The following is a 26,041-nucleotide window of genomic DNA, read 5'->3' as shown; positions in this document are numbered from 1 at the left end:
AATCTTCCCATTTGCAGCACAGCCACCCCAGCTCTCTTCAACCATGTGGGAAGGCAGGCAAAGATGAGACAATGTTTTTCTGGACTCCTTGCAGCTCATTAGTGTTACTCATGTTGTGAAACATTCCTTTAAAGCAGGATTTCAAAAGCCATGCTCCACATGAGAGTAGGAGCCACTGCTGGACTGTAATGTAATAATGTAATAATGCACTTTATTGCCTTTGTTGTTGATTGCTGGAAAGGTAACCTGCTAATGAATTTTTGGGAACTCGCTTTCAACCTGTCTGAAATAATGCTTCTGACATTCGTTATGCACTGAATCTGATCCAGCTACCCAAATGCAATGCTCTGTTGAGTTTCCTTAGCATTCATATAAATATTTTAAAATAACTTCCCCCTTCAACGTAACCTTACGTTTCTCAGATGAAACATCTCTACTTCCTTCCATCCTTGGCAACCCTGCTTTTCTTTTTCGCGCTTTTTATTTTAGCACTGAGTTTGTTAGGTTGGTGAGAGGAAAAACACTGTTGTCTCTTGACGTACTGCAGTCTTTGTTCTTTGCAAGCGATGGCTTTGGCTTTGAAATAGAAAATGGAGAAAAAGTAATGTGCGTGTCTAGATGGGGTTTCTAGATTACTTGTAGTGTAGAGCAGTGCAGTTAAGGTGTAGGAAGGAAATGCTGATTATTCAGGGTTCACTGCTGAAGCAGCCGTGCATGTTGCGAACATGAAGCAGTTTTATTGCAGTGCTGTCCTCTTTCAGGTGGGGAAGACACAACCTGTTGCAGAAATAACCAAGAGAACAGGAGCAATCTCCCAGCCACCCTTAGAAACCGAGGGCAGGAATGAATCTTGAAATGGAGTCATGGCCACTAATGCCTGGTGTAACAGTGATCCCCTGCGAGTCCTGCACACAGCCTGCTGTCCTGAAGAAGTGCTGTAGTGGGTTATTGTTGTTGCTGTCATGGAAATAACTTCTTATTGCAAGTACACATTGTCTGGCCAGTTGGTGTTAAGTATTGAAATGTTTCTACCCAAAAAGCCAAAAATAAAGTCCTTAAATTCTTCCCCCTTGGTGAGGTGGCTGGGTACTATTAGTGATAGGTGCATGGTTGGACTGGATGATCTTGAAGGTCTTTTCCAACCTTGGTGATTCTGTGGGTGCTGCTCTGTGTCCGAAGGGAAGGGACATGGGTAGTGTTTGCCATTACCCCTTGGAACAGCAGCTACAATTTGTCTCATGAATTATTCATTTTGGAGAGGAGAATTTTACTTTCATTGCACTGTGGATGTGCAGTGAGGGATTATTATCTAGGTGATAGGAGGATGTTCATCTTGCAGAGGAGTTTTCTCTCAGCCCACGCTGGGGTTATACAGTTGGTAGCTCTTTTTGTTTTATTTTCTGTTGAGGTCTTCTATTTTCTGCTTTGCTATTTTCTATTTTGTGCAAAGCTGGCATGCTCAGACTGTAGTTTGCTCTATGCCTGCCTCGCATTTCTTGTATCTAGATTAGCCAGGATTTTTCAGCTGTTAATAGGGCTGGTGTACTGCCCATAGTGCAGTACCTCTTCAGTACTGGAAAGCTGTATTGGAGGAAGGATTAGAAATTTGGCAGATAACAGCTCTTGAACAGAGATGTGCCTTCTGATGTTGGGAAAATCTGCCTGAGTTAGGCAAACGTGCGAGTCAAGGAGAATGCCACCTTGCAAGTGCTGGGTGAAGGAATCAGTGCTGAAGGCGTCAGAAGTTGTGGTGTGCCTGTGCACGTTTTGGTTTGGGAGTGCTCTGTGCAGGACAAGGCAATGCCACGGCCTGATAAACAGCTGAGTGTGCCTCTGTCCTCTCCTCCCAGAGCAAAGGCAGCTGTGGGAGAACAGCCTGCGTCAGTGAGTTGGGAGATGGTGGGCTGCAGCAAGGAGCAAAAGGGAACCGAAAGTGTGGCTGCACTGTGTCCCAGCAAGGCTCCATCTGGCAGGTAGGGCTTCCTCATAACAGCCATCACAGCAGTGTGGGATCTGAGCAGAACGGGAGTGTGTGTGTCTTGCTGTGTTCACCCAAGGGTGAGGAATAGAGGAAGAGGTGCTGTGAACAGAGGGGAAGCTCCTCAATGTTTGGGTCTGTAGGTGGTGGGGAAGAAGGTGTGGAGCTCTGCCTGAGAACTAATCACAGGAACCTGCAGCTGCTTGCTTAGGGGCTGTTTGGGTCAGCGAAGTAATGTGCCAAGGATGGTGAGAGCGGGGTTGGTTGAGGAGAGGCAATTTGAATTGGTGATATGCTTGGTTCTGATTGTGAGCTTGGGGAGGATGAGAGAGCTGAGGCTGACAGATAAAAAGAAATAGCAGGAATGAGCTCAGGAGGAGAAAGGGAATTTTAGCCAGAAGACAAATCAGGAGATAATTTACCTAATGAGCATGCGGGGATAGTAGGGTTGGACTCTGGGTGGGACCTGAAATGCTGGCTGAGATTGCACACCCTGTCTGCCAGCAGTGAGAGCGATGTGTTAGGAATGGCAAATCAAGAATATGTTGGAATCGGGATAAAGGGATGGGAAGGAAGGAATGGGGCAAAGGATAAACAGAAGATGAGAAATAAGAAAGAATAGTGAAGAAACCTAGCGGCTGTTTTTGCATGTTTGGTTTCGCAGCATTATCCTTTCATGTGGCTTGTTCCATGTCGTGTTTCAGAAGAGTTGATGTACTGGTTTGAACGTCTGCACGCTGCTTTCTGTGGTTGCATTTTGCATCTTCCCTCGCTGTGGAGCAATACCTGAGTGAGAGCTGTAACCAGAGCCCTGTGCGCTGCTGGTTTTCATCCATTTCTGTGCAGGAAGCTCTGAGGAATTGTCTGGCAAATTGGTTTATAATACTTTTGGATAACGTTTTTCACTGTGTGATGTTTTTCTGTTATGCAGAAAATTCTGCTTGAATGCACTTCTGCTGTATTTACAAAAAGAAAAAATGATTGACACGCAGCAGTGAGTGAATATGTGTGTGTGTTTTCAGAGACAAAAGTGAAATGAGGAAGGGAAATACTTCTTGCCCTCCTGAGGACTGCTGATCTCTCAAATGTGGGGGCTTATAGGAGTGGCATTCATTAAGGGTGTGCAACTGAGATTTTGGTGAAGGAAAAGGAAAACTGGTGGTGGATGAACTGACTGGTGATAGAGTGCTGCACAAATGCCTTTTCACCTCCCTGCCTGCCTCCCCAGTGTAGCAGTCGGAGGTATTTTGTCTGTGTGCTGTCACAGAAAGGCATAACAAGAAGGATGGGGGCAGAGATTTGTGTGCTGGTCAGGAGCCTCGGTTTCCTTACAACGTGTGAAACATCCATTTTTCACAGCAGATGCTTTCTGGCATATGTCCTTAATATAGAAACATTGCAAAATTGTGTAGCAAAGCTTTACTTCAGTTTTTCATATGCAAAAAAAAAAAATCACCAAACCACCAACCAACCCTTATTTCAGCAGTGTATGTATGGGCTAGCAATGTCAGTGCTACTTTTCATGCCAGCAGCTGATCATAAAGGCTATGAAGGTTCTGTTGGAGGACAGACACCGAAGTACAGGTGTGTGCTTTACCTGAACACCAGAACTGTGCTGGGCAAACACACCGGCCTGTCCTTTAGGTAGTGTGAGTGTGTATCACATGATACGTGTGACTCGGCTCCTATTTAAATCAGCACCCTGGGGATTTACAGCCTTATTTTTGGAATGGGGGGTATAGGGTTGAAACCAAGCTATTTAAAGACAAAATAATGCTTCTGAGACGCGGTGAAGCAGCCCAGCAAACGAGCCTGGGAGCGTGAATGCATTGCTGGTGCAGCACTGAGCGCCTCTGCACCTCCTCTTCTGCATAGCTATGGGCTGCTCCCCTTTTCCCACTTCAGCTTCTGCTCTGATCCTTGTCTGCGTCACCCTAATAGCAGTATTATATATGAAATCGTTGAAAGCTCCTTTCCCAGAGCTTCAGCGTGACTGGCATGGAATTATCTTGAAATAGGAAAGCTGTAATTATTATAAGGAGACAATTTTTGCAAGAAATGTGCTGATGTGAAACGCATACACCTAATTTAGGGAATTTTGGAGGCTGGATTATTGATGCTCTTTGAGAATACTTAGTCTGGAGTAGAAAGCTTGTGTCTAATAGTGCCAGCCATTAGTGGTTGTGGGAGTGTGTTGAATTGTTGCAGCCAACAAAGCCCTTTTCTAGGCTAAACAATACAAATATGCTTCTGGTTATTAGCAGTTATTTGAAACGCTTGATGGTTGGGAAGGACATGTCAGAGCTGTGCACTGCATTCACACAAGGTCAGCAGACTTTTCCTTTATATGCATGGGAACCACACGTAAGGTACAGATGTTCACGTTGACTGAAGCATCAGGTCTGTTGTTGGCTTGGTGTAGTTATCTTTTGTGGTTTGTTTGTGGGTTAAGCTCTAGGAACAAAACAAACCTGGAATATTGATGAGGCAGTAAAGAGCTCCAACCCCTGCTTCTCAGAGAGCCAAGAGCTTTGGTTCTTGTTTGTTTTTTCAAGTGTCAAAACAGTGGAAATTCAGAATGCTGCTTTAAAATTAGAATTCTTCTTTCTTCAGAACACATTGGAGCATGCAGTGTTTGGAAGCTGCTGGCCAGTGGAGCAATATTGATTTCCCTTTGGGGGCAAGGCGTTCATCCAACCTTCCCAGCAGGGGGTGAGATTGATTCCTTAATCAGAATAGCAACAATCCATTCTGAAGCTTCCTCAAGGTATTAGGGCTAAATTAAACAGTCTGGGCCTCGTGTGTAAGCCCTAATGCACTTCGAGAAGCTTTCTGGGATAAGGAGAATTTTGAAAATAATCAGAAAATGAACCCAAAACAAAAAAGCCGCAGGCACAGATCACCCTTAAAGAAGAGAACTGATAGTTTCCTTTGTGCGGTGCTGCGCCTAATGCTCAGATTCTCTTAGGGAAGAAAAGGGGAAAAAAAAAATGCATGAACTACATAGCTCTATTCATTGTCTCCTTTTTGTATGCCTTCCATAGTCGTTCCAGAAATAGATGTGGTCACAAACAAATCTTAAATTAATAGAATTAAGCATCTTAAAGCAAGGAAATATTGTGCTGGGATTTCTTTCTTTGCTTATTTTGCAACAGTCGCTACTTATTCCTATCTGTTCCTATCCACGTTGTATTTGTCTTAATTTTGCAGCGTTGGAAGATGTTTTGTGTGCATTTACAGACTCTACAATTACACAAGTCTCTTGAGGATAAAAATGTCACGAGTGCATTCAGCTTTTCTGGAAATGCTGTCACTAGCTTGGAGGAGGAATAAAATAATATGACTGAGTTTTATTCTGTATATTAAGTGTTCGTAAGTAAGAATTAACTATAATGCATGAGTAACCTTGTTGAATGAACAAACTAATAATTATGAGTGTCATTTCTATACATGAGAGCTCAAACAACAATAAAAGGAGGGGGGTGGGAATCGACCACATGACATTTCTTCTGTCTTCCTCTTTTCTTACTGACTTTGTCTCATTCTGTCTCTGTCTGCACACCAAATTAGGTAAACAGTAATTTTCCATCCTACAGCATATTGAGATCTTTTCCATAAAAGAACAAATGCATCCAGAGGTGCTGAGGGCTTGACAAAGATTCCACTATTTTCATTGACTCTGTGAATCCTGCCTGTGGATGCAGCAGGAAGCTCTCAGTGGAAGTGGCAGATGCTCTTTTCTTATAGATGTGTATGGGTCTTCCATTGAGCTGCAGGTTTGGAGATGCTCTGTGAAAGTAATCTGCCGTAACGTCAACTTCTTTGGCTCTATGGTTCAATGCCCAACAGGTTGCATTTAGCAGCCAGTACTCCACTATTTAGGTTTAAACGCTGAGATTTGTGGGGAAAATGAACACTTAACAGTTTCAGGTGAACCAGAGCTGTAATGCAGTGTGGTGTCTGGATGGCCTCCTTGCCCTCCCTGTAGGAGGGGATGTTCTTCTCAAATTGTGAGATCTTTCTTTCCCTCATCCCCTCTGTACATAGGTAAGCATGGATTTGTTTTCCTCCTCTCCCCAACCATTCCTGCATCAGTCTGGTTCAGAGGCCAAGCTTTCTTTCCCTGCTTGGCAGATAAAACATCTAATAGATTCAAGTCGATGTCTACTCAGATTTCTTTTTTTTTTTTTTTTTTTTTTTTTTTTTTTTTTTTTACATGATTCAACTGTTTATCAAGCAAATGGCCTATCTGTGTTACAAAATAGGTGGAGAATCATGGGATGTTCAGGGAATTGTGCCCAGAAGCTCCAGTTGCTGTAGGAAGACCTGTTGCTCTAATCCATGCAGGGAAAGGCTGGGCAGGAGGTTCCTGTTGTTCTTCTGCAGCCAAGGGCGTTCCTTCTGTGCTCTTGTGCTTTTCAGTTCAACAGACAAAATGGCTTCGAAAGGTAGGGGATGAAAGCTGAAGTAAGGAAAGCATGCCTATGAGGATTTCCTTCAGCCCAGACAGAGAAGTTACTCCTATAACTTCAATTATTTGAGCATGGATAGGAGCTAAATGCCTGGTCGTCTTATTTATGCACCCGTTGTCTGTTTGCATTATTGGTCAGTGCCTTTTTTTGGAGGTTAATAAGAAATGCAGATCATCATGCTTAGTTTAGTATCGCCGACTCTGTTCTCTGAACATCTGTCACTGTTTGCATCAGGGCCTGTGCAAGGCAGGGCAATGTTCAGAACCCCAGGTCTCATTTCAGGCATGTTTTTTCTGAGGCTTTTTTGTCTCTAGTATCCCCTCTACAACTGTTGTCCAGTTCTACGTGCAGTTGTGTAACATTTCAGTCTTGAGCTCTGGTAAAGTCAATTTTCTCTTTGCTGATGTTCTGAAGCAGTACTGGTTGTTCTGTTCCTACCTCACTGTGTTCTGTTGTCTCCCTGTGCATTTTACTTTCTGTGAGCAGATTATTTCTTCTGAGAGATGCCATTTTTTCTGTGTTTCTCTTGCATTACTTGTAAGATTAACTCAAGTAACCGTGTACTTCAGAATATGGAAGGTATGTTTCCAAGAATGTTGACAGAAGCGTAGTGTGATAACATTGCAGGTTTGAAAGTCAGGGTCACAAAGCACCGTGCTTAGCAAAGGAAGGCATCGAAAGGTGAAGGGAATACACCAGCTGTCACAGAAGTTTGAGTCACAGACTCAGAAGCACTGGGAGGAGACTTGCTGATCCTAAGTTGCTACCAGGTGCTGTAGGATCAATATAGGGAGACTTATGCAGAAACTGCTGATGTCCTTGTTTGATGTGCAACAGAAATCACAAATGCACACCCAGTGTATCGCTGTCATCTGCTGCCTTCTGTTTGAATGAGTGATTGCTTGAAGTGCTGTGCTGTTCCAGAAGTCCACTTAATTTGATGAACAAGGCAGCTGATGCTGTAGCCATTGTGACTGGAGATCCCAGCCCTGCTGTGCAATGCAAGCATCTGTGGGCCCTGCCTGCAGGCGTGTGATGTGCATTAAAGGTGAGCAGGGTTGGAAGGATGCAGCATGTGGCATGGAAGGACGTGGAGCTGGCACACAGGTCTGCAGTCTGTCCCACCTCCTGTCTCTCCCTGCCTGGGGAGCAAAGAATCATTTCTCTTGCACCTACTTTTGTTAAAAGAGGCTTCTTTTGTTTTCACACTGCAAATTAGTTATTGTTCTTAGATGAAAATTAAACCTAGCTATTTTTATTGTGTCTTGTATTGAAAATCAATACGGTGTGCTGATAGATACCCAAAATAGATGATCTTTGCTAGAATGGCTGTGTTCACTGAATGCTCAAAAAAAATCTGTGCATCTCAGTTGTGTTTCAAAGAATTATTTTTCCAATAGGCTGATTAATTGCCTTCAAATAAATAGTCATTTAAATATATATATATATCTTCATCAATATTTAATGGAATCTGCTTGAAAGTCTCCTAGTCCAGGCTTACAAAGTTGAGCGTGGGTGTCATTCACATATCCCTGTTAAAAAAGAACAGAATTTATGTTTTTTCTTTTATGGTGCTAATTATTCCTTAAAGAATTAATTGAGATGCCTCCAAAACAGCGGGCAGCAGGAAACAGCTTCATCCCTCTTTGTAGGCAGTTATGCTGTAAACCCGCATGCGGACGTCACCAGAACACTGCTTTGTGTCCTGCACGGCTGTAAGGCTTGTGTACAATTTATAGGGCTTTTTTTTTGTTTGCTCCATGTGGACTCTTAATGAAGAATCCTTTACTTTGATATGAAACAGGCAGTTGATTTCCTCCCACAACAGAGGCAGAAAAGAACAGCGCTGTGCTCGCCATCCTTTTGGATACTCCACAGTTTGTTTTTGCTATCATAGGGCAGCCCAGCCGGCACGTTATAATGTAAGCATTCCCTCTGTTTGTTTTTTTGTTGTGGCAGCCTTGTAGTTGATCCTCCAAGAACATCAGAAGAGTGGAAGCAGGATGATGTGACAGCGTACTTCTATGGACAGAACTCCCCTACGTGTGCTCTGTGCACAGCACGCCTTTGTGTGGCTTTAGGAAGGCCTTCTCCTGTACAACATGCTGTGCTGTCCTACTGGCACTTGGCAGCTTTCTGTTACTTCAATTATGACAGTTTTAATAACGTTTGTGTCACTCATTTGACTAATAACATCACTGTTATGTGGGGGGCTCTGTGTTCATCTTTAGACAGAATGCTTTCTATCGTCGTCCCAGTGATCAGCTCCAAGCACAGCAAGCTGCTGCGTGCTGGAAAAACTGTAGCACTCTTTCAGAAAATATCTTTGGCACCTCAGATTTTTCAGCCTGCTAACACATTCAGAACACAGGACAAGCAGCTTAAGATCTGAATGAGATTGTTCACCAAATGAATTGGTGCAGCATATTAATTTGCTAGCACTTCTAAATGCCCTCAGTGTTATAAGAGTCTGCAGTGTCACTAAAATACCAGGAGCTTTGTTGGTTCTAAACTACTTAAAAGAGAGTTTTGCATTCTTTGCTGCCTGCTGTAGCCTTACCAGCTTTATAAAGAATGTCAAGATCTGTATTTGAAAAATGTTGTGCATTCTGAGCTTAGCAGAGTTAGTAAGAACCTTTTCCTGGTGGCATTAATGGCCTTGGAGTTTCATTCTGCTCTGGTTTAGCTCTTTATTATACAAGGCTCATATTAATGCTTTTATGTAAATGGCCAGGGATACATTTATTGCATTGTTTAATAAGCATTTAATCTCAGTAGGTAGTTCTAGGATTGATGTAGACAAAGCAGTTGTCTTTACGTTTAGGTGATGTTAATGAGCTGGATGCAGTCAGCCTGCTGCTTTGATGTGTACTTTCCATTGTGCCATTTGAGGTTGGTGAGTTGGTATTTAATGCTGGAGTGGAACTGGTAGGAAACCGAACTGTTATCTCATCTTTCCTTTGTGTGATTTACCAACACCCCCCTTCTCACCCCAAAACGCAGAGCTGTCACAGCTGTCTGTTTGAGAGTGGGGTTAAAGCAGTCGCTGCTGCCCATTCTTTCAGTGCTAATAGATGGAGGCAGATGGGTGATGCTGGATGGGCTGTGGGGGACAGGAAGCAGTCAGGCTGGTGTGACAGCCAGTGGCTTTTAATCTGTGCTCCAATAAGCATTGTTGTAATTTGGCCGGTGCTTTTGTTTCATGTCTGTCTTAGAAGCTAGATTAACAGAGAGGTTCTTCCTGATGAAATTCCTATTAGGGTTGTAAGGATGCGTGCTTAATGAAGTGTTATAAAGGTTCAGAACCTCAATCGTGGTGTCATCATCATTGCTATAGCATGTATTCTAAAATATCCACCTCTTTTTGTTGAACCCAAGGACATGAGATTGTTGTTTCAAGCAAATTCAATGCCCCCCTTTAGCACAGCCAGACTTGCCTGTCCAGGATGTGAATGGAGCAGCCCTGCTGAGGGAAGCAGTTTGCATGTAAGGATCAGAAAATGCTGTTTTACTTGAAATGAAATGTTATCTGTGATGCTTAGGCTTCCAGGTCGTGTTGGTCAAAAGAGAACCTAATTGTTGGTTTGTTTCCATAAAGTGTTCTGTCTGGCTTGGAGGTTTTGGAGGTTTTGTAGAAAGCCAGGCTAGGTTTGTACAGACACCAGCTGCCCTACTTACTTTCTAGAAACTGTAATTTTAGTTTCTGTTGGTTGGTGTGCTGAACTGGAGCTTTGTCCACCAGGGCTCCCAGCCTGGCCCTGCTGCACACACACTGCGGGCATGCTGGCTGCGCTGCGGCTCCCCGCGTGCCTCTGGTTTGTCCCCGTGCCCCTTTGCCGGCCCCTTGGTGTGCAGGAGCTGCTGCCAGAGCTGTGGGAACTTTTCTGCTGCTGCTACTGCTTCTTTCATGCCAGCTCACTGAGCGTTTCCCACGTATGGATGAGAGAGATGATTGTGTTAGGGTTGTGTGTTTTATCAGCGTCGTGCTTTAAGGACAGGGGACATTTATATTTTCCTATCTAACAAAAAGCAAGCTCTCTGCTCCAACGGGGTTTTTTTGAGTGTCTGTGTGACAGAGTTGCTTTTACCTTGTCAGATGTCTGTGATGTGCCTCTGGGACATCCCGGGGCAGCTCAGCTGCTCAGGCCAGCTCCTGTATGGCTGCAGCTCGGCCATGTGCGCGCTGCCCTATTGCCTGTGAGCCTGAAATGCAGGCGGGAGATCTTGCCTTTGTATTGCAGAGCGCAGTTTCATTGGTGCTGGTTCGGCAATTGGCCTCGTTAAGTTATTCGTTTTCACTACTGAACAAATGCCTCGTGTGCTTTCGGTAGGTCGACGTTTTACACCATGTTTCCCCCTCTTTATTCCACCTACTTTGGTGCATTCATTTACTTTTTGCTGGGATCTTGTTACTGAGAGAGCCTTCTGCTGGGGGCCCAGGGGGACCCTGTGCAGCTCAGAGAGGCTTGAGACAGTGATTACTTTTCTTTGGGTTCAGACTTTGACAGGAGCTCATGCTTTGGTACAACTCGCTTTCATTACAGTGTCTGAGGGTTCTGTAAAGGAAGCAGAATAGAGGTGAGCATGTGAGAATGAGTGTGTGGTCTCTCTCTGCAAAGGAAAAGGTGCTGTCGCTTCCAGAGGATATTTGTTTCTTGGTTGTGGTGGATGTTGTGATGCACAGACCAGTGTTTGATTCCTGCTGAGATACGTGAGCAGTGCAGTTGCCACATGAGTGTGGGTTTGCCATCATTTAGTCTGTCAGACTCGGATGGATTCTGTGGTCTCATCTTTTGCAGGGGAGTGAAGGAGAGACACCTCAGGATTCAGCTGAGCTTGGGTATTTTATGCAGGTAGGATCAGCCTGCACCGATGCTGGTGTTGAAATACAAACAAAAGGAAGCATGCAGAGTTTGCACATCCAGCAGGGGTTCGTCCCTGATCTGAAGAGTTCATCACCCAGAGGCTGAGATAAGTAATAGATAATAGGCAGGATGTTAGCTGAATGCCTTGGTTGCCAATTTTCACAGTTGCAGAAAGCATTGGATCTTATTGTATTTAAGAAAAACTGCGTAGCAAACCCCAATTTTGAAGTGATCAACTTTGTGTGTAAGATTTAAGTTGGCTTTACGTGTAGCTTTGCAGACATTAAAAATGCCATATACTCAGAATCTCCTGCAAAAAGGGGAAGAGTCATTCTACTTCGTGCATTAGATTTCCTGAGTCATATGAATTTCTGAAATAAGAAATAGAGAAGTCTCCTGCTCTGGATGCAAACTATTCCTTGGGTCAGAACAGATGCACCAGACCTCATTTCTGGGTTGTCAGTGGCATGCAGGGGCAGATAGGAATACAGGCAGAGCAGTAGTCTTATTTGGTCCTGAGCGTGAAGTGGCCCTTGATGGATCAAGGACTGTATTTGTGACGTTGTGGTATTTAAGATATGAAATGCTTTTTGAACCTCATCTGAAAAGGAGTAGTTTAGTCTGTGTCAGCTGTTAGGTCCGTTTAACGTGGAAAAGAGAGGAGGAAGCAGTTCATTTTGAGACTTTCCCTTTTGATTACAGCAGTAGAGAAGGGCTGTGGGTGTGATTTAAAGAGGCCTTATTTTTTTGACCTTGCGTATCTCCATTGCTCCAATTTAAACAGAAGAAACATCATAGAAGGGATTTAATGATTCGAGGTGGCAACCTCCAGCAGTGCAAAATGCCAGCACCTTTACAACATCCTTCTTTTCTGAGCTGCAATGCACACATCCCATAAGGACTGTACTTACAGTGAGACACATGGTCAGCTCTCAGTGCTCTGCAGCCAGTGGAGGAGGCAAAGAGGGGAAAGGGCCCTTCTGTTCCGTTAAAAGTACAGATAGATAGTGACAATATCTTTGGTACATTAGAAACTGTGTAAAAAAGGGACTTAAGACAGATGCTGAATTACTTAATGGAGATGAGATGATCAGAGATGGGATGTACCAGACATTGGGCTCTTCTTTATACATAGCCCACGTGGGCCATTTTTAGGTAGAGAGATCCAGGGCTTTTAATTTTGAAAGCTTAAAATTCACTCATGTTGTTTGAAACGGTTATTTTATTAAAACAAAACAAAAACACACCACCCAAATGTAACTGTTCCAAAGACAACAAACAGAATGGGGTTGAAGCTGAGGGTTCCAGCTTTATCCTTACGCAGGCACTGCTGGCTGGGTGACACCAAATCTCCTGCTTTGGGGATCCGTAGAGCTGCTCGGATATTGCATGCGATGAGCCCAGTGTGCCATTGGCTTCCAAAAGTTGGTTATTTTCCCTAAAATACCTCTCCAAGTCAAAGTTTTTCCTGTGGATAAGATCCTAATTTTGTAACTGTGCATAATTTGCTGTTGCAGGGCACAGTGGCCTCTGTGTGTGATTTTTTTGTGTTTTAAGTGCATCAGCCTCCTTGTCTGCTTTTCTGTTGCAGCCCCCCTGCAATGGGCAGCAGTGCCGTGTGGTTTGTTCTTCATAATTAGCACACCACTGCCCAAAGGGAAAGCTGTGTGGGCAGGAGATCTCGTTGGCCTTTATTTTAACAGCTGGTATTATTGAGGGAGGGATTCGTGGAATGGAGAAAAAAAGAGGATGAAAATCAGTCAACAGTTAATCCAGAGATACAGGCAGGCACTGAGATTTACTGGGAGTTCTTTCTAGAAGTGCCTTTGTTCAAATGACTTTGGAATAAAAGAATGGCTGCGTTAAACGGGGGAAGTGCTGGGGAAGAGTGAAAAGTTGCAACACTGTCAACTGAAAAACCTTCCCGGAACAACAGCAACGTGTATTTAGCTTTGTTACCATGCTGCAACTCCTGAGGGAGGCAGCTCGGGTCTGCAGCCCGTGATTTATGCCGGCCCAGCAGCAGGGGATGCACACCAGAATCTGCCTGTTTTCCGAGCTCTTGTTTATAACACGCACAGAGGGACGGGTCCCCGTGGGGCGGCGCAGCTCTCAGTCTGCTGCTCTGGATACTGTCAGCAAAAACGCAGTCCTTGTCCCAGTCCTCTTCCCTCAGGACAAGCAGAAGGAAGAGGTTAGCGTTGTTTGTTTTGTCTCTCTGCTTTTCAAATGAGTTCTGTGGGTATCATTAATGCTAATGATAGAGATGCATCATCTCTCTGGGTCTCAGTAGGACTTAATTGTAATCAGCCTTTACTTAGGCTTTGCTTAGCTAATGAGTGAAGAAACCTATTTGGGTTTTAAGGTCTTAATTCTGCTGTTTTTCTCCCATATTTATGAGAAATAAGCCGACTTAAGTTGGAACCACCACAAGGAGAAGCAGCACATGTGTGCTTATCTGCAGTGCAAGTAGCTGAACACGTACAGAAAAAGTTGAACTACGGTCTTTAAATATAGTTGGTGTTTCTGAGCTTACTTCTTGCAATAGTTGAGGTATTATTATTTTGATCTTTAAGAGCTCTCTTATATTCTGGGTTGTAATTTGCACATTATAATGTATTTTGAAACAAAACTCTGTCCCATTCTGGGATTTCTTCTGTGTGTTTTATAAGTGGAATTGTATGCTTGAAGAGAAGTGTTCATTGCCAAGTGGTCTCTTTGTGACAGATGGTTCTCATTGTGGCGAGCTCATGCAGTGCCTCAAACCTCAAAATGTATAAACTTATTTGAAGGAAATGAATTGCTGTAGCAGCATGGGCATCTATGAAAAGCACCGTGGACAAACGATGCAAATGTTTTTGAGCCTTTGGTTTTCTGTATTCGAAGAAAACCAGAACGTTCATTTCCAAGAATGTGACGTTCTGATGAATGTAAGGTGAGCATTTCCTCTTCTAAGAGATGTGTGCAACTTAATTTGAAGCAGCTCCCACTGGTAACAGATGAGTTGTGTCAAGCGCGTACCATCACAGTACAGCCTTCGTAGGCAGTGAATTAAAGTGAAACTCCCCCTGTATTTTTATCTGTATTAGATGGAGTTATGCTCATCCTTGTGTGTCAGCTGGGCCTGCAGATCACAATCTGTTCTAAGAAAGCCAGGCTTTCTGTTAGCCACCTGCATGCACACAGACAGCCTCGCTGTCCCTCTCTGTCTGGCTCCCTTTGGTTCACTTGCTGTTTTTACTCATCAGCTCGGCTCTTCACATCGCCTGTCCCCTCTCCAGCACCGTTGCTCTGTGCTGTCTTGTCTCACAGCCACTGCAGCAGCCACATCCTCTCGGGTAGCATATCCTCACCTTCCTTCCTGCCTGCATACTCGTGCATCTTGCCCCGTTGCTAGCAAGGCACCACGAGCTCTGCCTCACCACATCCTTTGCAGGGTACGGCAGGACGAGGGGGAGGAGAAGGCTCAGTTTGACACCAGGATGGTGAGGTGCAGCGTTTGGGATCTGTGTGATGTGGGCTTTGCTGGGGAAGCCTGCGGAGTGGCAGGAGCAGCCCCCTGGGGCTCAGGCAGCTGGTTTCTGGTCCTACCAGCAGCACCCACTGCCGGGCAGCTGCAAGCCAGCATCAGCCCAGCTCACACAAAGCAGTGCTTCCAGCTCGTGGCTTGAGCTTCAGCAGGGAGTTGGGCATTCAGCTTATGAGAACTTTGCCAGCAGCAGCAGCAGCTGAACTTGCACTGGGAGGTTCCTGCTGTGAACCACATTGGGTTTTGCAAAGCTTCCATAATGAGTGTCAAAGTGGGTCACCAATGTGAGCAGCCAGGCTGTGCTCCCAGCAACCTGGTAGGTGGAGGTGTCCCAGTGCCAACCGATCCCCACGCTGCTTCTTGAGGAGCTGCTCTATCCCTATCCCTGCTTGCAGACCTTGTTAAGCTGTGTTTTGCACTGAGGTTTGCTGTCAGGATCCGTGCTGCAGAGCTCTGGGCACGGCGTTGAATCTCTTCCCCTAATAGCAGGTGAGCTGTGCTGGTACAGCAGGCTGTGTTGTAGTTGGAGCTGTACCTGTGGAGCTTTGGGTCGTCTTGTCCAGCGTTGCAGTTCACCTTGTTCCCCATCAGCCCTGATGATCTCATGCTCCCAAGAACTGGCCTGGCCTCCGTGTGACTGCAGTTTTTGTGGTGCTCTCCATGCGCTGCCCCTGCGCTGTGCACTCAGTGCCTTTGCTTTCAGTACCTGTTTGTCTTTAGCCGAGTTTCCATCCAGACAGGTCAGGGAGGGCACGACCGAAACCTGCTGTGAGACAGCACTTCTGCTTCATTGGCAGGAGGGGTCACTCTTGAGTTTGTAGAAGGTGGTGGTTGGGTGGGGATGGGGAGGTTGGTCTCCTTAACAGGGTTTCTCCCCAGTGCCACCCTTTGCACACAGCCAGACTCATCAAGTGGGGCAATGTTATTTGAAAGCCCAAATAAACCTGGTGTAAGTTTGGGTTGTTCTACACCTGGAACTTGGGTTGTTTTGCAGCTTCAGCAGAGTGCAGAAAACAAAGCCTTTTAAGCCTGAAATGCAGATTGCTTAATTGCCAGTGTATATTGGAACAGGTAGGATTATTAGAGGTGAGTTATTTAGCAACATAAAAGATATTTCAACACAAAACATGGTCTGTTTCCAATCCTGGTTGTGGCTTTTTTTCCCACCTGGTTGGATTGCACTCAGTTGCCTGAAAATACAGCAAGAAATATTGGTTCTTTCTCTCATCTGAATCAGGTTCTGGGGAGAATTAAAAGGGATAAAAGAGTGAAAACCTTTTGGTCTGTATGGAAAATGAGTTTAAGGGATGGAGATAAAGAGGAAATGGAGGTGAGGGAGTGAATCTCTAATTTTTTTGAGGCATTTATTTCTTATGTGAGGTGGAAATCTGCCTGCTTAAGGTGAAAGATCCGTAAGAATTTAATACTTGAGGGTTGAAATGAAATATGGGTGGACAGAAAATTGGAAGGCAAAATGTGATCATAAACAGTTTTGTGAAGGAGAACCGGATGCGCTGAGCTAATTCTCCCATCACCCATGCAAAGCATCCAACAAAAGCACAGCATGGTTCGAGCACAAACCAAAAGGAGATGCTCTCCTCTTCCTGTTGCTGTGTCGGTGCTGCCAGCCTTCCTCAGCTGAGCTGCATGGAGCACAGGGTTGGTGTCCTGTGCTCCTTTGTGTGTCACCTTCACTTGTTGGTCACTGACCACAGCTGACAAGACCACTGTGGGAAGTTCTCTCTCCTCAGCAGCAGCTGAGTTAACAAATACTGCTGCTTTCCCATTTCTGCACCTCTCTGCTTTCTCTTGCAGGAGCAGACTGTGCTTCACGAATTCATTTCGTTATTCATTTGCCTGAAGGCTGCAACATTTACATGTGGCTTCCTCGTAGGTCTGTGTGGATCTGTGCATTTGAGCTCTGCTGTGCTCTGCCAGCACTGTGCTGCTACGTGGGACTGAACTGAGCCTGTGAACATCCCAGCAACTTCTTTTTTTTTCCTTAAAGTTGTTCAAATGCATTTTAAAGAAGAAAGTCAACTGGAATAACGTGCTGTGTTCTTGATCTTCAGTTCTTCCTAAATAAATGTGTAAGATGATTTTAGTGAATAAGAATGGCAGAGGAGAAAGTGTAAATCAGAGGTAAAGAATAGCACTCAATTCCCCTGTTCTTAGGTACTTTTTAGGAGGGTGGATAAACAAGTAATTCTGGAGGAAATGAAATGTAATTCCCCAGAGACCGAGGCAGTGAAAACTCTTACTAAGTATTTTTAATTTTTAATAATCATGTGTCTCTTCTTATGTTGCTGGATTAGAACATAGGAGGATTATGCTAAATACGGAGGCTTTGTTCTGCTGTTGGTAGCTCCAAATTTGCAGCATATGCATTCACTGCTTGTCTTTGTTTTGGCTGTTAGCTCTCACTCCTGGCACTGCTGCTACCTGTGGGAGCAATGGGAAGAGTGACAGCATCGCCTGCTTATGGGTGCATCAAACACTGCCAGCCAGATCTGATCGCAGCAGATCTGAACAGCCGACCTAAAGATGTTTACAAGAGAAACCAAACTGACGGCCCAGAGCTTCTGTTGGACTCCATGGCATTAGCTGTTCTGTTTGAGAAGTGCTTACCATGCACTGGGAGCACGTGCACGTGTGTAGCCTTGCTGCAGAGGCCTGAGTTAGAGCTCAGGGGCATCCCTTAATTTCTGCTATAGCTGGAGCCCACTGGTGACAAATTATTGCCATCACTGGATTTGAAAGAGTCCTGAGCTGAAGGATTTCACAATAGATGAAAGCTCTCTAGAGATCAGGTTAGTAAGATACTCCCTTCAAGAGACCACAGGAATAACATTTGTGTTATTGCTCAATAATTGGTTGTACTCCATGTTATGTGGCTTAGGAATGGAAAGAGAGCTTTTCTTTGCTTCCTTTATTTCCTTTTTGTGTTTTTTTTTTTTTTTTTAAATTGCTATTTTTCTTCTTCCCAAGAGACTTTGCATTGTTTGGGAGTGGAACATCAGGAGAATAGCTGAGAAGTGAGGGAATTTGACAGCTTAAAGAAGCAGTTAAAGCAAGGAAAAGCAAATAGACAGAACTATTTCCATTTTAAGCATTGTTGGTGTAAAAAGCTTGCAGCTGAGTTTCAGAAAGAATGCATGAGCATGAAGTTCTTTGGGCAGCAATAAAAATACAGGGAGAGAATTAATGGAAATGGAAAAGAAGTCAGAAACACTTTGCCTCGGGCACTCTGCTGGTTCCCATGCAGCTAGTGATGCTCTCTCCTCTTTTGAGCATATGCTTTTGTATGCACATTGGAGAGTATGTTAAGCAATGAAAGGATGTGAGGATGCAGCTTGTGTTCAGCTCTGCAGTTCCACCCATGTGGGACCTTTGGGGGGGGGGGGGGTCGTGTTCTCTGTTGGGCCTTTCCTGTGCTCAGGGGAGACATGCAGTGTTTGTGCTGGTATGCGTGGTGTCAGTGGGAGCTGCTGGAATCTGATGGAGGAGTTGCAGCCCCATGAGCTGTTTAATTATGTGCACTTGTGGACCATCAGTTGAAGCTCCGCTGCTCCTTACGGGGAGCTGTTGGTGCAGCAGCTGCCACTGCAGTGTTTTGCTCAACAGTGTCTGTAAGTCGGCTGGCCTCTGAGTCAGAGGAAAGCAGTGAATCCTTCTAGAGAGCATTTTGGTGCTGCTTCACAGCAGACAGGTGCTGAGCTCCTGTCCCCTTGTGCTGCGGCCTGGTGAGAGCCTCCTCACCAAATGCTGCATCATGCTCCTTGCCTTGTTTTCTTGCTTTTGTCAAAGAATGCTGAAGCCTTGTGGAATTTGTTTTCTAATGCCTTCCCTCACTGCAACAGTGAGGAGACTGCAAAATGGAGGAGAATGTGTAGAAAGAAATGAAAAGCTGAGACAGAGCTCATTGAGGTACCTGCCCAGCTTATAGCTGATGACCAAAGCTGCCCAGCTGTGGCACAGGCTGAATCTGCTGAACGTCCATCCAGCCCTTGGCAGGGGCAGTGCTGCTCTCGTCAGACTGTTCCTGGCACACGAGTCCTCACCAGCTCCTCTCTTGCTCTGTCAGGTAGATGATTCCCCAGCTGCCATCTTCTTCCTGGCTTTCCTTGAGATGTGAACACCTTTACTGAGCTTTGTGTTCAGAGATCCTCATCCGGTTTTGCTGTCTGAGTACATGAAGCTAAATGTGCTCAAGTGAACCACAGTGGTAACTGATGTACTGCAGCATTGTCCTCTTCATGATACCTTTTTTTTCTTTCTGGGATTAATTGCTATGAAAAGCTTGTTCTAAGCTCCTTTGTGCAGATTCTTGTTTAGTACCAATTGCACGTACTGGAGATTTTGCAATTCCATGAATTGAAGGTTAGCTTTACAACCAGAGTATTGCATACCCTCTTTTGTCCCTGTGCTTCATTAGCTTTAGCATAGAGCTGTTGCCTACCTTCAGCTTGCTGTGCAGGTGGGGGACACCAGGAGGACATGGATGCCTTTCCTTTGGAATCCCATGCTTCCAGTTTTGCTGCCTGTATTTCATCCTTGGGGAACACAGAAAAGAACTGAAAACGGGATACATGACCCCAATATAAGGCATCACTTGTGGCATTGGTGGCTTGCTGAAATATTGCTGAGGCCAAACCTGGAAGGATAGAAAATGATGTTTAGTTCAGACTTCAGAAAGGAGCTAAATTTCACCTTTGCCTTGGCTCCTGAAAGCAGAGGTGGGTCTTACAGGTTATCTGGTCACGGTTGTTCTGGTTAGCACTCGGTGCAGGACGAGTTTCTTTGTGGGCTATGAATGGAAAGTCAGCAGGTTCACATGGTCAGCACGTCTGACGGCTGCGCTGCTGCAGGTTCACCTCAGCACTGCTCAGCATGGAGCTCGCTTTCTCCAGACCTGACAAAGTGAGGCTACTGAAGCAGCCTGGCAGATTGATCCACAGCATTGCAGGGCAGAGCGAGTCGGCAGCCTGGAACAGCCTGCAGGTTTTTTTTTTCATTCCTTAATCTAAATGGTGCTTTGAGAGAAGTTGGGGTGGTGGTGGAAGAGCTTCATATGGCTGGTGATTTTTGTTCTAAAAGGTACCAGGCTTAGACAAGCCACCAGCAGGATTGCTTTCCCAAGGTGAACCTGCTCTTCATGTGTGCTTGGCGTTGTTTGAGCCCTCTCCAAGGGCAGGATCTCCTTGAAAGGCATCCCATCCTAACAGGAGCCCGGCCTTTGCTCTTTGGGTGTAGTTAAAGTGAGATGCTCAGTTGGTTTCTTGCTGCTCCTGTGGTGTATCTGTGTGATAAGGGTGGTTTAATTTGCATCGAAGGGGTAGTGCACGGATTCCCCAACCTGAGACAAGTTGGGAGTGTGTGTGAGCATATGTAAATTGTTGGTAATGGACTGCTTTATGGGGTATTTATTTTATGTGCATGTGTTTATGTTAAATAATGTAAATGGTGGAAGAGCAGAGCGTGGGATAGCTGCACGACCTCTCGAGCAGAAGCCTTCAGAAGGCAGTGTTTGTAGCACTTTCCTGACGCCAGCTCAGTCATCGGTGATTGGAGCTGTGGATGTGAAGCTGAGCAGGAGCTGCCTCATTGCAGGGTGCTGCTTCCTCCCTGCAGCCCTGCGGCTGAGCAGAGCTCTGCGCCGTACCCCAGCTCTGTTCTCCCCAGCTGTGAGTCTGTTTGAAACAAGGGTTTGTCTGCATGCAAATACGTGCTGGCTCAGTGCACGTCTTCCCTTTCTGCAGAAAATGGGTGTCCTTTTCAGTGAACGAGGTTACCTGTGGTGCATAGGTGACTGCTGGAAGTCAGGGTTCTAATCTGTGTTGTTTGAGCTTTTTCAGTTGCCCTCAGCCATTTCGTGTTGCTGCTGGAGCACAAGGCTTAGAAGTTCTGTGCTATTTCAGTATGCATACACTTGCCCTTTTGCTTTTGTCCCCCCTTCTGGTGCCTTTTTGGTTAACTAAAACTGACATAATTTAAACTAAAGCCTAGTCTGGTTTGGCTGCCTGGCTTTGAAGTAAAACCTTATGCTAAACCAGGGCAAACAGGGCGATGCTCAAAGCCCACGTGTCCAACTCCATGCATACTGCCTGCTGCTTTAACTGCTTCCTTGGTAGCTTTGCAAGTTTTCGTCCTGTAACATGGCTCTCATCTCTTCAGAAAGGAGTTAAAACAGTTTTGTTGGCTAGCAGCAGCTTCTGCTTGCAATTGTTTTGCTCAGAGCTGAAGTTTTCTTTCCTGATACCAATCTAATTCACCGCCAGAACCAGAAATGCTGCAGTGCAGCAAGTGGTGGTTGCTTAAAAGCAACAGATTCATAAACCAGGCTTTGTAATAACGGTGTTATTTTGTGCCTCTGAGGAAGTGGGCTTGTGTTGGTTTGATAACATTTGATGATAGCCCTGCAAACTGGAAATCACAAGACCAAATCTTCAGAGCGCAGAAAGCAGCTCTGCTGCTGTCAAAGCATTCACTGTGGCAGCTGAGCATCTGACCCAAATCCCTCCTTGCATTTGCATTGTTGGGGAACATGGCAAATCTAACCTCTGTGCCACAGATGCACAAAATCTGTTTTTTACTTTCCCTGCAGTATGTAATGGAGCCGGCTGCCAAGCATTTCAGGCTGATATTAAAGGCTTGGTTGGTGTTGTAGTTTGGAGAGGATAAGTCTGCAATATAGCACAGTTTAAAACGTTTTCCGAGTGTTGTGGAAGCATTGATTTCTGAAGTGCTGTGGAATGGATGGCTGTGGAATTTGAGTGCAGATGAAGTAACTAAATTATTAAAAAAAAAAAAAAAAAAAAAAAAAAAGGTAATTTAGGTGAACTCAGAACACAGTAATAAGTTGGCTTGGATAATTAATTTGGATTTAGAGTTGCTTAATTTCTCTTGGCGTTTGCAAATCCCAGACGGACTTGTGGAATGTTTTTGATTGAGAAAAGATTCTATTGGAAACATGTGTGACTGTGCTTGTGAGGGCAACAATATCTGCAGAACAATGCAGCATCTGTGTATGAACGTCGGCAGGCAAGAAGTCTTGCTGTAAACACAACTAATGCAATTTTTGTAGCATCTTTTGTTAGCATGTCTTTTATTTTGGAACAAATCATGAGGCTGCAGGGGGAAATAAATGCTGTTCTGTAGAAACCTCTACCTGTTCGAAATGGTATTGAAGGGCATTACGCTGACAAAGCTGGACTATAAATCTATTTTTTAGACTAATATCAGAGTTGTTATTTAGGTGTAGACCTCAGATTCTCAGAACTTCTGAGAACTCTTCAGTGTAAAATAAAATACTGGACAGGGAATCCATTTCTTGTCATTTGTCTTGTTATGTGTTTGCATTAGAGAATTGTGTTTGGTGACAGGGCCAGGATTTCTGCAATGGAAGTGATTTAAAAATGAAAAATGAAGAGCATCACTGATCTCATGTTAAGATACAGATTTCTGTTGGTGTAAGAACCTGTGCTGCTAGAAAATGTCTAACTGTGGTAATGGAAAAGATTAATAACAGTACAAAAAGTGATGTGAGCTTTGGAAATTATTTTTAGTTCCTTTGATTCAATGAGACTAAACTGATTTTTTATTATTATTATTCCTTGCAGGACCAGTTTGACAATTTAGAAAAGCACACGCAGTGGGGTATCGATGTTCTGGAAAAATACATCAAGTTTGTCAAAGAAAGAACAGAGATTGAACTCAGCTATGCAAAGCAGCTTAGGTAAGTTGGCGTGCAAAGGTCTGCACTTGGGGCTGCGTCTGTTCTGCAGTCATCTGTAAGCTCATGTTGCAGTGGTGGTCATTTGCTCGTTTATAATGGTTGCTGTTAGGTGGAGAATAGTTTTAGTTTAAAGATCTGCAAGCTAATTTAACATCACGTTTTTATCTCTGATAGCAATCGTTCTTTGTAACGGAGACGTTGTTTGGGCGGCTGAGGAGCGTGCTAGGGCTTACTGGTGATGCACTCATGGTTAAGGGCTTGGGCTTTGGGGGACAGCATAGTAATATTTCCCATTAAACTAGGACTGCAAATCAATTCTGAAGAGTTTAAGAATTCAACACCACGATGATAATTTGCTATAAAGGACAAACTTTAGGGTGGGTTTTTTTTTGTTTTTTTTTTTTTCTTTTTTTTTGCATGACAAGCTCATAAACAGTGTTAGAGAAACTGCAGGCCTGAAAGTCAGTCTCAACACTTGGAAATTTAGTCTGCATTTGAGTCAGATTGCAGCCTAAGATTTGTGCTTTGACAGTTTTACAGTCTTGCTAAAGTTCTTGCAGCGCGTCTCCTGAACAGAGCAGAAATCCCATGGATTTATCTTGAGCAGCTAAATTACCAGAAGTTCTCGCTGGGTGTTTCCTGGGATGAACTCTGGGTTGTAGGTTAGGACACGAGGATGTGTGAACCTGCCCCAGAAAACTGGATCAGATGCAGGGTGAATGGAGAAGAAAGGGGATGAAGAGCCCTCCCACAGTGGCTAGCTCTTAGCCTGAGAGGAGGAGTGCAGTAATGGTGGGAATGGTGGCTGTCTGGGGAGGGGAGCACAGGACTTCCTGAGCCCTCCAGTACATCCATACCTTTTGTTCTGTGTGATTAGGTACGTTCTAACTCCTCCCATCTTCTCATTATTGATAAAGAATGAGATCTGTGCCTCTGGTTGTTATATATATACACACACACACACAAAGCATGATGTCTATTTAAAAAAAAAAAAAAAAGCCCAGATTTTTTTGTTATGCTTTTTTTAGAACAGCTCATGAGATGAGCAATGGCCTGTTATTTACTAGGGGCTGGTAGTTGATAAAGGCCTGCCTTTATGGTTCTGTGCTTTCTCAGGGGAATGCCACAAGGATTCCCCAGGGTATCTGCTATAGACAAGCAGGAAATTGAAAATGAGTTGTGCAGGAACAAATTGCTCACATCCTATGGAGATGAGGTTGAATTACAAAGGCAAAATGAGCTGGAAGAAACGTAGTATGAGTAAACCAGGAAAGCCCAGCACAGTATTTGTGTGAGTAAGACATGAGAATGACACCCTTGAATCTCTGAATTTCTTGGGATGATGAATTTTAGGTGTAAGGAGCGTAATTGTGAAATCAAATGAATAAACAATATGTTTAAGGAAAATGGGAGAGAGTCACAAAGTGTTCAGAGGCTGTGAACCCCCAAGTTTCGTCTCTTATTCTGTCCCAGAATTCCAGAACAAACTTAGTCTTGTTCTTTTTTTCCCTCTGTTTAATTGCGTGCTCATAGTTACTTTTGTGCCTTTCCCCATGGGTAAGATTTAAAGACAAATAATACATTCATCCTTGAGGAGCCCTGAAACGCAGTGCTGTTTGGAGCTATCTGAGAGTTTGAAGTACAAAGGGAAAAAGGCAAAGCAGACCTGTCAAATGTTGAGATATAAAACAGTTCTGGCCATTAAAAATAAAAATAAATCATACATCTGCTTTTAATAAATTTCCTCGGGCCTGTGGCAAACCTTTTGTGTGTCACATCGATTTAGTACAAGGGCTGCAGTGGAGGGCTCACTCATCAGTGCATTTGGTTTTGAGCTTCAGCTGGATGTGGACACGTGGGGCACTGCTGCCAGTGACAGAGTGGCGCTCCCTTGTCCTCCTTACCTAGCTGCTTGCTGCACACAGCAAGTCATGTCAGAATGCTTTGGGAATCAAGAACCTCTGATGTATGATAAATGAGGGAGGAAGAACAAGATGTCAAAGAAGTGGAAGTAAGGAAACAAAGAAGCAAGGTGGAAGGGCAGAATGGTGATGCTGAATGAAAGACAAACAAATGTGAATCAGAGGCAGGTGCACAGGCTAGCACAGTCTTTTCTGAATTGCTATTTTATTGCTGATCTGTCCTCTTATGTCTTAATTTCTTCTTTAATCACAGTTAGATTTGAAGGTCATTGCTTTATGAGCTTGAACCTGAGAAATACCAATATTATGGCCATGACACTGTAGAACTGCCTGCTGAATTTCAGCATGTGAGAGTCATAGTGGCTCTTAATGGATTCAGTATCACTTCTGGATTCAGTATCACTTCTGTTTTTTTCTATGTATCCTGGTTAAAGCCTTGCATGCTATTTTGATGGGGGGAAAAAAAAGCAGAGGAAAAACATAATTAAATCCAAATAAAAAGAACACGTTTTCTGAGTGCATTACAAAGTACACAGAAACCAATAAGAAGTTGAACAGAGTTGCTAATCCTTACTGTATTTTCTGAATCCTTTTCCCGTGAAAGCACATGCTTCCTGCTGGTTTTTACCCCAGCCCAGCAGCATTTCTGTACCTTCAGAAGCTCAGAAGACAATAGTTTGTATGTCAGGATTTACTGGGTGGCACAGTACTGAATGAAGGGAGGCATGCATTTTGTATGTGTGAAAATACCTTATCGTGCAGTCTTCAATGTGTTTCCTTGTTTTTCACTTTCCTCTTTAAGCAGATTTATGGAAGCCTTTCTGTGCTGCATACAGTATTTGTAAGACTTACTGTGACCTCACAGAACAATTTGCACAATGCTTGCTGTGCTGATATTTAATTGAAACTGCTGCACACAGAACTAGAGAAAAGCTCCTTGTTGCAGAGCATCGCCTTCTCAGAGAAGGCGCAGGCTGGAATGGAGATACTCACTTGGGGGCCTCCCAGGAGGAGCACTTATGTTTGGAGGAACACGTGTGTGTGCAAGTCTGACAGCTTTCTGGCTATTGCTCTGTTTGGGCAGATGCTGCTTAATTCCATAGGGGAAAAAAACATGAGTAAGAAATGTGAGGGAAGAGGACCTCCTGTTTCCCAGTGAAGCAGTAAAAACAGCATGCAATGGGGACTGGGTTACATCCCCGAAAAAGCAGGGTTAGCAGTGGTGTGTTTTGTTTTGCTTTTCACTGAGATGCATTCTGGGAGCTCTCCAAAGAGTTTGCCATATACAGGCCAGTGACATTTCTTAGTCCCTCTGAAAATGATTCCATCAGTCCCACTTGGGTGTCATTTGGAATCAGTAAAAACAACTTGTGAGGTTAAAACAAATGGTTCCTATTTCACTGAGAGGTAACAGGCTGCAGGAAGGCAGAAAGGGCTAAGGCTGAGTTTAGAGTGCAAGAGATCCCAGTGCTGCAGCTCTAAAAAGGTCTGCTGGGTAACATTTGTCAGCTCTCAGGTTTGCATGGTTTAAAACGTGTGG

At 44.3% G+C, this 26,041-nt stretch overlaps 1 protein-coding gene across 1 annotated transcript in view; it reads left to right on the top strand.

The window, feature by feature from the left end:
• Window positions 1-26,041, top strand: part of FNBP1 (formin binding protein 1) — a gene marked incomplete at both ends in the record, with an annotated part of 81,723 nt that overhangs the window by 4,380 nt on the left and 51,302 nt on the right. Inside the window, one exon of the mRNA XM_079544799.1 lies at window positions 22,464-22,579. Within this exon, the coding sequence (XP_079400925.1) occupies window positions 22,464-22,579 (116 nt within the window). The remainder of the gene's footprint in view (window positions 1-22,463; window positions 22,580-26,041) is intronic.

This window comes from Tetrao urogallus (genome assembly GCF_951394365.1).
Source record: "Tetrao urogallus genome assembly, chromosome: 19".
NCBI classification, from domain to species: Eukaryota; Metazoa; Chordata; class Aves; order Galliformes; family Phasianidae; genus Tetrao; species Tetrao urogallus.
The sequence above is the reverse complement of the archived record's forward strand: the minus strand, read 5'-3'. Positions and strand labels throughout refer to the sequence as shown.